At 36.5% G+C, this 12,698-nt stretch overlaps 1 protein-coding gene across 10 annotated transcripts in view; it reads left to right on the top strand.

The window, feature by feature from the left end:
* BMAL2 (basic helix-loop-helix ARNT like 2) overlaps positions 1-12,698 on the top strand; it is an 89,051-nt gene that overhangs the window by 26,353 nt on the left and 50,000 nt on the right. For 5 of the 10 annotated variants that reach the window (XM_019038730.4, XM_055358000.2, XM_063694102.1 and 2 more), the window contains exons 2-3: positions 9,068-9,218; positions 10,935-11,036. In XM_019038730.4, the coding sequence (XP_018894275.1) occupies positions 9,068-9,218; positions 10,935-11,036 (253 nt within the window). The remainder of the gene's footprint in view (positions 1-9,067; positions 9,219-10,934; positions 11,037-12,698) is intronic. The other 5 variants (XM_055358004.2, XM_019038732.4, XM_055358003.2 and 2 more) reach the window with 1 other exon arrangement.

Raw genomic sequence — 12,698 nt, 5'->3', positions numbered from 1 at the left:
CCTTGTTTGTGAAGTAAGAATAGCAGGGACTTCCATGTTCCTTGTTGCAAGAACAATGAAACACAGTGTGGCCTCAGCTCAGGAAGGTGAAACTGGAAGTTCTGATTTCACATCTTTCAGATTCTCTTTTGGATGTCTGGGGTAATAAAGTGAATGTAATTTATTCTTTGAATAAACCCTCAGTACTTACTGTGGGGCTGGGCATGGTGGCTCATGCCTATATTCCCAGCACTTTGGGAGGCTGAGGATCGCTTGAACCCTGGAGTTTGAGACCAGCCTGGTCAACACAGCGAAATCCTTATAGAATTTTTTTTTTTTAAATCAAATGGGTATGGTGGTACGTGCCTGTAGTCCCAGCTACTTGGGAGACTGAGATAGGAATATCGCTGGAGCCCAGGAGGCAGAGGTTGCAGTGAGCCATGATTGCACCGCTGCACTCCAGTATGGGCAACAAAGCAAGACCTTGTCTCAAAAACAAACAAAAACTTACTCTGTGTCAGGCACTGTGCCAGGATTTAGGGATAAAGATAAAGAAGCCTGCTGTGGTCCTCAAAGGCTTTGCAGTATTGGAACATATAGCCTTATGGAGGATCTCATAAACCTTTCCTCTGCCACTTCTGTTTATTCCATGAACTGAACACCATTTGGAATCTGGAGGAGCAAGATCTTAATGAAGCAATAAATTCAAGCGAATTAGCTGGGTGTGGTGGGTGTGCCTGTAGTCCCAGCTACTTAGGAGGCTGAGGTGGGAGGATGGCTTGAGCCCAGGAGGTGGAGTTTGCAGTGAGCTGAGATTGTGCCGCTGCACTCCACCCTGGGTGACAGAGTGAGACCCTATTTTAAAAAAAAAAAAAAAAAAAAAAAGTACTAGCAGCAGTAAAATGTAAAAGAGAAGGAATTTAGCACTGAGAAAGGCACAGCATCATTTTTGTGGTATTCTTGACAAATATGCACAATCTAAATTTAGTCATGAGGGAATATCAGACAAACTTAAGCTGGAGGACACTCTAGAAAATAACTTCCCAGTACCCTTCAAAAGTCTCAAGAAAGACAAAAGAAGCCTGAGGAACCATTACAGATGAAAGGAAACAAAGGACAGGTGGCAGGTGCTAAATGCATTGTGATCCTGGACCAGCAAAGGACATTAGGACAATTGACAAAATTTGTATAAGATCTGTCAATTAGATAATAATTGTTTATCAGTGTTAATTTCCTGATCTTGATAATTATGCTGGGGTTAAGAATGACATTATCATTTGGGGAATATTATTGAAGGGTATATGGGAATTCTTTACACTATCTTTGCCAGCCTGAAATTATTTCAAGATAAAAAGGTTAACAGCTTTATAATTAAAAATAAAGCAACAACATTAACTCAATGTTGTTTTCCTGACACCTTAGGCATCTACAATGGCAACAATGTTGATGCATTTTTGCTGGGCTAGTTACTTAATTAGGATCAGTAAGCTTCTGGTTTTCAAACAGATTTGTGTACATTTTCTTATTTGATTCTGAAACAAGCAAATGTGGTTTGCGGGAAATTTCTTCCATCTTAAAGAAATAGGGTTGGTTATGTTAAGTGATTTGTCCAAAAAAAAAAAAAAAAAAAACAGTACTAACAAGGTAGTGGTTAGATGGGACCACAAAGATTTTTCCGGGTTTGGACTCTCAGAAGTTAAGAATTAAAGGCCACTTTCATTTCTCAAGGAAGTAATTTAAACGTTTACACAGAATAAATTATTTTTAAACAAAAGTTATTTACAAGATAATGAAAATTTACACAAATTTTAAGATATAGCACACTATTGGCTACGAAAGTAGGTAATGGAACAAAAGTTTTAAACTTTTATGAAAAGTGAAAAATTTTCCCATTTTGCCGTGGCTTCTGTGAATCTGTGTGTGCATGTGCGTATACCCAATGTGTATTCTCTTTCAACCACAATGCCAAATTCCAAATTCGAACCCATTTGTAACTATGAGCCTAAACCAAGTGGCTACTTGGCTTCCCTTGGTTATGACTTCCAAACGGCTGCTCATTTCCTGTAATTTATTTTCCTCCTTGAGGAACTGATACTAAATAGTAGACCTTTGAAATATTGCAAGATTGATTATCATCACCAGGGAGACAGACAGAGTGGAGTGAGATTTAATGCTAATCTCATTTTAAGTAAAATCACAAACTTTCTTTGTAAAAAGGCAATCACGATATCTTCGTTTAACCTAAATTCTGTATTATTTTATTGAGTGTTAAAGAACACATATTACATTCACCACTGAGAAGTCACTCAATTTGGCAAGGAAAGACAATATCAAAACATTAAATCATATACTTCCAAAATGAGTTATATAAAAGCAGAGCTGAACTTCAATTCCTAACACATGGTCTCATCTTCTGCAGATGTATATGTGGAGGCAGAAAGTCAAGTAAACTGGAAAGTTAAAAATGAAATTTTTACTCCTTAAATTATGAGTCACCTACTAACAAAAATAAGAATCTGCAACGTGGAGATTATTTCCAAAGAACAGATCCTTTCAGCTAAAACTAACTAGTCTCACTAACCCATATTTTCCTTTTGCTTACAGAAAGCCCTCTGTTTTGAATATACTTCTACTGACATAGAGTCAATGGAACATAGCTAATTATAAGGCAATACTCCCCACCCATTAAAGAACATAAAAATAAAGACCCTTAAAGCTTCAGATTTTTATTTTGTGAAGAGAAGATTATTCTGCCTGCCTAAAGATAATTCACATTCCTTATTTAAAGGTTAATAAGGAAGTAGGATAGAAACATGTGAAGATCATGCTTCCCAGAATGGGAGGCAAAAAAAAAAAAAATCTTCGTTTTATTTCTCTCTCTGAACTTATGTGAGGGAAAGAATGTACTTGCAGAGTGTGTGTTGGAAGTAGGGGGAATGGTTGAGGGTCTGGTATTATATATTCCAGGGTATGCTGTGGTTTAACAGGAGTGAATTTTTCCTTTTGATTTGTCATTTGATGAAATAAATTCCCTGCACTTTTTCTGTTGAGACAGACGGTAATCTGTCATTCAAAATCCATGAGAATGAAGTCTAGGAGCTGAAGCCGTATTTGATCTCATGTGGTAGGTGGTGATCCTGAACTGGTCCCATTTAGAGAATCCAGGCCTAGAAGTCTTGGGATGTTGTAGACTGGAAACTTAATTCCAAAGTGCCTCACGATCACTGGTAAAATTATTCTCCCCACTTCTTTATTGTGAGATCTATTATACCTGTGAAGATGGTAAAAATAATGTGTATTGTTTAAAGAAGAAAGATAAGACATTGATCTGTGAAAGAGGTAGAACATGAATTCCTTAGAAGTCCCTGTGTGTCCCTCATGGTCACACCCCCCTTTCTTTTCCCGAAGAGAACCACCGTTCTGACTTTTGTCTTAACTACCCCCTTGCTTTCTGTATAGGGAGATATCTCTATACAAAAAAAATTTCTAAAAAACCCAAATATTCCTAAAAATTGATTAGTTTTACTTTTTTTTTTAGTTTACTTGTTTTTGAACTTTATATAAATTTCTAAAAACATGCAATGTGTTTTTGACTGACTTTTTTCCCTTCAGCATTATCAGCTTTTGTTGTTGTTGTTGTTTGTTTTAGAAGACAGGGTCTCACTCTGTCACCCAGGCTGGAGTGCAGCACACTCACTGTAACCCTCAACTCCTGGACTCAGGCAATCCTCCCACCTCAGCCTCTTGAGTAGCTAAGACTATATGTGCACACCACCATGCTTGGCTAGTTTTAAAATTTTTTTGTAGAGACAGCATCTCGCTGTGTTGCCCAGACTGGTCTCAAACTTCTGGCCTTACATGATCCTCTTACCTTGGCCTTCCAAGTCTTCATGCTGGGATTACAGGCATGAGCCACTGCACCTGGCCAGCATTATGTTTTTTGATTCATCCATGTTGAGTATAGCTGGACTTCATTCATTTTTGCTACTGTTAGTATTCCATTCAGTAACTAAGCAATGTACCCATTCTGCTGATGAAAATTTCAAGTTTCCAGTTTTCTCAGGTTTTTGTTGTTGTTGTTCAATTACAAGGAATGTTGCTAATGCATTTCTTATACCTGTCAGCTAATACACAGTAAGAGTTTTCCATATACCTAGGAGGGGAATGCCAAGTCATATATATGTGTTCACCTTTATTAGGTAATGCAAAAATGGTTTCCAAAGTGGCTGTAGCAACTTAACATTCCTGCCAGCAGAGCATGAGCATTTCCATTGCTCCACATCCTCACCAACACTTGATATCATCAAATTTTTCAATTGTAGCCATCATATATTAGTATATCACTACAGTTTCCTTAGGATTTTCCTGGTTACCAATGAGATTGAGTATCTTTTCATCCATGTGTTGACAACTGGAATTTCTTTTATGAAGTGCCTATTCAAGTATTTTATCCAGTTTTCTATTGAGAGTCATTGGTCTTTTTCTTATTGATTCAAAGCCATTCTTTATATAATCTGAATATTAACCCTTTGTTGTTTATATGTCTAACAAATATCTTTTCCCAGTTTGTGGCTTGTGGTTTCATTTTCTTTGTAGTGTCTTTCGATCAACATTAACTTAAAGATTGTCACATTTAACAATCTTTTCCTTTATTGTTTTTACGTTTTATGTCTTGGGAATTTCTTTCTATGAAATAAAAATACTCTCCCTCCTTTAGAGTTGTCTTAGTCCATTGATGCTGCTATAACAAAACACCTTAGGCTGGGTAATTTAAAACAACAGGTAGTTATTTCTGACAATTCTAGAGGCTGGGAAGTCCAAGATCAAGGCACGGGCAACTTCAGTGTCTGGTGAGGGCTGCTCCTTCTGCTTCTACGATGGTATCTTCTTGCTGCATCCTCACTTGGCAGAAGAGGCAAAGGAATGGAAGGGACAAACTTGTCCTCTCAGCCCTTTTACGGTGGCACTCATCCTGTCTATGAGGGTGGAGCATGCATGACCTAATCACCTCCTAGTGGCCCCACCTTTTAATATTGTTGAACTGGGAATTAAGTTTCCACATGAATTTCGGAGGAACACAAACATTCAAACCATAGCAAAAGTTTTCTCTATTCTGTTTTTATTTTTTAAATTTAGGTCTCAAATCCAACTGGATTTGTTTTTGTATTTGGTGTAACACAGGGAGTCCTGTTTCATCTTTTCCATAGAGAAAACCAATTGATCCCAGACCATTTATTAAAAAGTTATTTTTTTTTCCCACATTGATCTTTTACCACCTTCGATATTTAGCAGATGTCCATATATACATGTCTGGGCTCTTTGTTCTCTTCCATTCATCTATCTATCCTCATACCAGTACTACACTGTCTTAATTACTGTGTCTTTACAAGTCTTGATATCTGATAGGACCAGTCTTCCCACCTTTTCCTTGGTTGTTCATGACCCATTGTTCTTCTGTATACCATTCGCATAGTTGTGTATTCCACTTGAAAGATTCCACCAAAAAATTAAGTATTTTGAGAGGAATTACACATCTATTTTAGGATAATTTACATCTTTAGTATATTGAAGCCTCCAATTCAAAAGCCTGGCATATCTTTCCATTTGTTTGGATCTTTTAAAATGTTTTAAATAAAGTTTTAGTTTTTTCCATAAAGACCTTATACATTTATTAGATTTATTCTTTAGATACTCTGTATTTTTGAGATTATTATAAATTCTGTCTTTTAAATATCATTTTCTTACTATTTGTTACTTTGGATAGAAAGGCAATTGATTTTTACATATTGATTTATATACAGCCAACTTGCTATATCCTCTAACTTTAATGATTTATATGTTGATTATTTTGGATTTTCTATGTAGTCAATCATATCATTTCCCAATAAGAGCAAAACAATTTTATTTCTTAATTTTATATTTCATTTTTCTTTTTCTTGCCTTACCCTACTGTGAGCTCTTCTAATATAGAATTAAGGGTGTTCTTGTTTCTGATCTTAAAAAGAACACTTTCAATATTTCTTCACTAATATTTCTACATTTCCTGAGATGATTGTATAGTTTTTCATTTATCTGTTATTGTGGTAAATTATATTCATTAATTACTAATATGAAGGCACTCCTGCATCCCTAGGTTGAAACTGTCTTAGTCATGATGGATGATTATTTTTATTCATTTCTGAATTTTGTTTGATAATGTTTTATTAAGATTTTTGTATTTTTGTTTGTGAATGAGATTGGCCTGTAATTTTCCTTTTGTACTGTCCTTGTCAGGTTTTAGTATCAAAATTATGTAAGCCTCCTTGACAAAGAAAAGTTGGGGGTCAGGGTAGTCCCTCTTTTTTCATATAGTGGAATAGTTTGTGTAAGGAAGAATATAGGAATATTCAGGTTTTTATTTCTTTTTGTTTCAATTTCGGTAAGTTAAAATTCTATAGAAAATGTTTCATTCCATCTAAATTTTTAAATATTTAGCATGATTTTTAATGATATTTTATTATCTTTTAAATTTCTAGGGCATCTAAATTATGACCCCAAATTTTTTTTTTGTACATTTTTTTCTTTGAAAAATCTTGCCATAAAGTTGTTAGAGTTTACAATCATTTGGAAGAAACTTTATTTAGCTTTTTTAATCTACACTCTTATATGTTTATATTCTATTTCATTATTTCTGGTCTTTTTTTATGATTTTCTTCTAGTTCTTTGGATTTATTTTACTGATCTTTTTCTGATTTCTTAAATTATTTACTTATTATATTTCAATTTTTCTTTTTTTAAACATTGTTAAAATTTCATGCTAAGTAATGCTTATGCATCTCCACACATTTTTATGTGTGACATTTTTATTAATACTTAATTACAAATATTTTGTCATTTTACATTTGAATTTCCTCTTGTCCCATGAATTATTTGTGGGTTTCTTAATTTACAAAGATATAGGGATTTTCTGGTTATCTTTTTGTTCCTGGCTTCCAACACAATTACACTGAAGTCAGAAAATGTTTTATGTATGATATCAATTTATCAAAATCTTTGAGACTGGTTTTTGGTCCAATATATTGTCAGTCTTTATAAATGCTCCATAGTTGGCCAAAAACAATTAATACTGGTGTTTCAAGCTACTAGGCATAGTGCTCCATATATGTCTATTATATGAAGCTTGCTGATTGTGCCAGTTAAATCTTCCATATCATTATTTTTGCTACTTGATCTATCAGTTACTGTTAAAGATGTGTTAAAAATCTTCCACTATTATTGTAGACTTATTACATTCTCCTTGTAAATATTGTTATATATTTTCAATCTGTGTTATTAGGTACAAATTGCTTTAAACTTTTTATATGCATTTTAATATGAGAAATATAGTTACTTACAGATTCTCAAATTTAGACTATAGGTTATTTTGGTTCAGTGATTCTGATTTTTATATTTTGTAAAACATTTAATAAACCTCACTTGAGACAAAAAGGATTTTTTAAAATCACACTTAGCAATTCAGAGTTAAAAATATTGATGTCTCTTGACCTTGTTAACCCATTTCTGGGATAGTGTCCAAAATAACCAGAAGTAGATAAAAAGCTTTATGTACCAAAGTATGTATTTGTACTGGCAAATAAAATAAAATTAAATGTAGGTTCTAACAATAGGAGAGTGGTTAAATAAGTGGACACAGCTACATGACAGTGTATTATACATCCATTAGAGTCATTTATAAAGAATTTGTAATAAAACTGGAAAGTTATTATGTCACAATGATACATAAATCTGATGACAGTCGGCCCCTCTTACCCATGGCAGATACATTCTGAGACTCCCCAGTGGATGCCTGAAACTGCAGATAATACCAAGCTCTACATATATGAATTTTTCCTATACATACATACCTATGATAAAAGTTTAATTTATAAATTCAGCATAGTAAGAGATTAACTACAATAATTAATAATAAAGTAGAACAATTATAACAATATGCCAGCATCATTACTCTTGTGCTTTGAGGCCACTATTAAGCAAAATAAGGGTTCCTTGAACACCAGCACTGTGGTACTGCAACAGTGGATCTAATAACCAAACCAGCTACTAAGTGACTCGCGGGCAGGTGACATATACAGCATGGATATGCTGGACAGAGGGATGACTGTGGTGTGAGATTTCATCCTGCTACTCAGAACCGTGTGCAGTTGATAACTTACGAATGATTTATTTCTGGAATTTTCCATTTAATATTTTCAGACCAAAATTGACCACGGGTAACTGAAACCACAGAAGGCAAAACTGCAGATAAGAGGGGACTACTGTATACTGTATGATTTCAATTACCTTAATGATAACTATAGAAAAAAATTCCCAGAAGAAATATCTCAAAAGGATTGTAACATTGGTTTGTGTAACATTGGGAAAAAATTTGGATTTCCCTCTTCCTTTCTATTTTTCTGTGTTTTCTGTATTTTCTACCATATTCAAATTTCTTTTACAATATAGGGGGAAAGCCTTAAAAACATGGACTAACAAATGCTTATTTAATTAATACTTGAGTGTACACAATTAGTCTTTCATTCTGTGTTATGTTGGTTTTGGCTGATATAGATATTTAAAATGTGTCTATATATATATATATAATGTGTATATATAGATATAATGCGTGTGTGTGTGTGTGTGTGTATATATATATATACATTTTTTTTGAGAGGGAGTCTCGCTCTGTTGCCCAGGCTGGAGTACAGTAGCATGATCTCAGCTCACTGCAACCTCTGCCTCCCAGGTTCAAGAAATTCTCCTGCCTCAGCCACCCGAGTAGCTGGGATTACAGATGCCCACATTGTGCCTGGCTAATTTCTGTACTGTACTTTAATAGAGATGGGGTTTTGCTGTGTTGGCCAGACTGGTCTTGATCTCCTGACCTCAGGTGATCCACCCGCCTCAGCCTTACAAAGTGCTGGGATTACAGGCATGAGCCACAGCGCCTGGCCTTAGCTGGTATTTTTTAAATATCAAGTTAGAAAAGTCATTTAAAATGTGTGATATGGATATGTACAAAGTAAAAGTTAATGTTTAAAATAAATGTCTTGTTGTACTCTGCTGTCCATAGGTAAAGTGTTGAGAGAGGAGAACCAGTGCATTGCTCCTGTGGTTTCCAGCCGCGTGAGTCCAGGGACAAGACCAACAGCTATGGGGTCTTTCAGCTCACACATGACAGAGTTTCCACGAAAACGCAAAGGAAGTGATTCAGACCCATCCCAGTAAGTGAATTTGGTCCTCTAACCCAGTGAGATCTTTGACTCTAGGGAGAAGAGGAAAATATTCCTTTTAAAATCATTAATTATTTCCAAGTTCATGGTAACATTTGGAGATGGGAGAGTACTTATCCACCCATCTGCTACCTTTGTCAGTGACTGACTTGGAACTTTTCCATCCAGCTCTGAAGAAAGGTGTCTAGAAGGGTCAGCTGGAGTCAGAAAGAGACATAGGAACATGAGTTTTATTTGGTTAATGTTTATGGTCATGGCAAGATACTTGCCTTCCTTATTGAAATACTTATAAACATGAGGAAAACACTTTGGATGTTTGACTTAAAATAATAATGACTACTTCTCACCTTACTCGTCATGTATAGAATAACCAACCCTTGGTTATCTGTCGTCAGTTTAATCATATAAAATTCATGCTTTCCCTATTTATTGAGTCAAATTGATAATAAAGTCAGTGTTGAGAATGCCCACTATCTCCCTATTTATTTTTGTTACCCCTGCAGCTTCAGTCCTAAATATTCTTTAATGACTTCCCCAAAGCTAGAGTTTATATGGTGAAAACATCAGGGCAAGCCAGGTGCAGTGGCACATGCCTGCAGTACTAGCTACGCAGGAGGCTGAGGTAGGTTCGTTTGAGCCCAGATGTTTGAGGCCAGCAAGACCCCATCTCTAAATAAATAGGTATAAAATTTAGAAAACATTAAGTAAAAATAAAGATAGCCATCTATAGCAACTCATCGTAGGCTGGTACTTTACATAAATGTGAGAGTTGATGACAGTTATCCATCATGAATGAAGGGAAAAATCCTGAGTTGGGAGTTGGAGGTCAAGATAAGGACATAATAAAACATCCTAGCTCTTTTTTTTTTCTTTTTTGGTGGGGGGGTGGTATTCAGCTCTTTATTTACAAAGTGGGCACATGCTAGCTCTTTTTAACTTAGTTCTTCCCAATACACTTTATAATTTAGCTTCAGTTCCCAAGGCAGTAAATACTAAAGCACTTCCCACGCCACATATAAATGATTGGAAGGTTTTCTACTGTTTTTGTTTGTCTCTATTCCCTTAGTCTCTTCCATTAACATGGATGCTTCTGAAAACTATAGTTGATGAAGTGACAGTCTTTTTAGACTATCTAGCTGTTTTCCATTCTAAATTATCAGTCAGTAGCTCCCACTTATCTTGAACTGAAAGTGACTGTTAGTTCTTTTTATTTTCTTCCTTATTCTTCAGAATCATAGGCACCATTGTTCTTTCTTGGTGTCTAAATATGATTTTAGCAATTGAAGTGGAAACAGTGAATATAGAGGTAGCCCAGCTTCATGCCACATGGAGGGCACAGATGAGACCTTGCAGTGGTTTGGGGGTGAAATGGAAAGTGGAGTCAGTGCTAGCAAAAATATAAGAAACATGCAAAGTACTGACAGTATGGCATTTTTTTGTCAGCAAGCAACACTGAAGATTATTTAGGTAACTACTCACATTTTAGAAAAGGAAGAAGCTAGAACTCAGAAATGTCAAGCAGTTTGCCCAGCATCACACAGCTTGTTAGAATGCCTGATTCCAGATGTGGTATTTTCTCCACTTCACCCAGCTTCCTATCACTGGGTAGCTGGACACAGTAGGCTACTTTCTCCACTTGAGGACAGGCTTGCTGTCCATTCCCAGAACATCTGGGTAGGGGGTGACCCAAGGCCTCCTTCCTTCCAGGTCAGGAATCATGACAGAAAAAGTGGTGGAAAAGCTTTCTCAGAATCCCCTTACCTATCTTCTTTCAACAAGGATAGAAATATCAGCCTCCAGTGGCAGCAGGTAAGTCCTGGACCATCTTTGACATACTCCCTCCCCTACTTGAAGAGGGCATAGAGTGGCAGTGAAAACATGATACACGTCCCACTGATTTGCTCATCATCTATCCCAGAGCTTCTCCTTCCTGCCCCAATCCTTCCTTTATCCTACCAGATTCTATTCCCTTTAATGAAATTATGGATGTCAAAGTACGTGGTGCTGACTATATAGTGTCCTTCCCCAGGACTCAGTGCAGGAAAGCCAGTCAATAGGTGAGAGGCTGATTTCACTCACATAGCCTCAGAGTGCTGGATCTTTTTAAAAAGGAAAAATATATGAGAATGTCCACCCTTTCTGTGGCACTGTTGGTTTTGAATGGAGAGCTGGTTCTTTTTTGTTTTTTGTTTTCTGTTTTTTGAGACAGAGTCTCACTCTGTCGCCAGGCTGGAGTGCAAATGGCGCAATCTCGGCTCACTGCAACCTCCGCCTCCTGGGTTCAAGTGATTCTTCTGCCTCAGCCTCCCGAGTAGCTGGGACTACAGGCACCCGCCAACACACCCGGCTAATTTTTGTATTTTTAGTAGAGATGGGGTTTCACCATGTTGGCCAGGATGGTCTCAATCTCTTGACCTCGTGGTCCACCCACCTCGGCCTCCCAAAGTGCTGGGATTATAGGCATAAGCCACCACACCCGGCTGGAGAGCTGGTTCTTTAGAAGGGTGTTTGATGAATCTGTGGAATGTAGTCATTAAACATTTATTGGGTTGCTACTATGTGACAGTTAGTAGACTAGGAGAGACAGAGACACAAAGGTACGAGAAACTTGTGCAAGTGGAAAAGATACAAACAATTATTTTACATCATCATAGCTGCTATAATAGAGACCCTGGGTACTATGTCAGCAAATAAAGTTGGGCATTTAAATAAGATTTAAACGCTTCCAGGAAAAGTTGACTTAAGCTAAGTTTTAAATGAAGAATAGAAATGAGTCTACAGCCAGGTATGATGGCGTATGCCTGTAATCCCAGCACTTTGGGAGGCAGAGGCGGGAAGATCTCTTGAGCCCAGAAGTTCGAGGCTGCAGTGAGCTATGGTCACGCCACTGCATTCCAGCCTGGGTGACAAGAGTGAGGCCCTATCAATATAAAAATACATTTAAAAACAGGAGAGAAGAAGAGAGTCTACAGAGCAGGAATGGAGAAGATATTTTAGGTGGAAAGAACAACCGTGCAGGCATACAGGTATGTAGTTGCATACTCCTGATCAGGAAATGAGTGGTTGTCACCATAGAGCAGAAGGTGCACTTAGAGGGGGGTGAGCTATGAGATTTGAGGGATGAACACGAACTAAGTCATGAAAGATCTGCTGAACTGAAGAATCTGAAAACTATCTTGAATGCAGTAGGAAAACTGAAGAATTCTAAGCATGAGAAGAACTTGATCAGATTTATATTTTTTAAAGAATTGATTGCCTCTGCACTTTTTCACTTTTTTATTATGGTAAATACATACACACACACACATATATATAAATAACATGAAATTTGCCATTTGAACCACTATTAAGTGTACAATTAATTGGCATCAATTACATTCAGTATTGTAGACCATCACCTCTATTTCTAAAACTTTTAAATCACCCCAAAGAAGAACTCTGTGTCCATAAACAATAGCGTTCCCATTCTCC

The sequence above is a fragment of the Gorilla gorilla genome, chromosome 10 (genome assembly GCF_029281585.2).
Source record: "Gorilla gorilla gorilla isolate KB3781 chromosome 10, NHGRI_mGorGor1-v2.1_pri, whole genome shotgun sequence".
Taxonomy (NCBI): Eukaryota; Metazoa; Chordata; class Mammalia; order Primates; family Hominidae; genus Gorilla; species Gorilla gorilla.
This window is presented reverse-complemented; position numbering and strand designations above follow the sequence as displayed.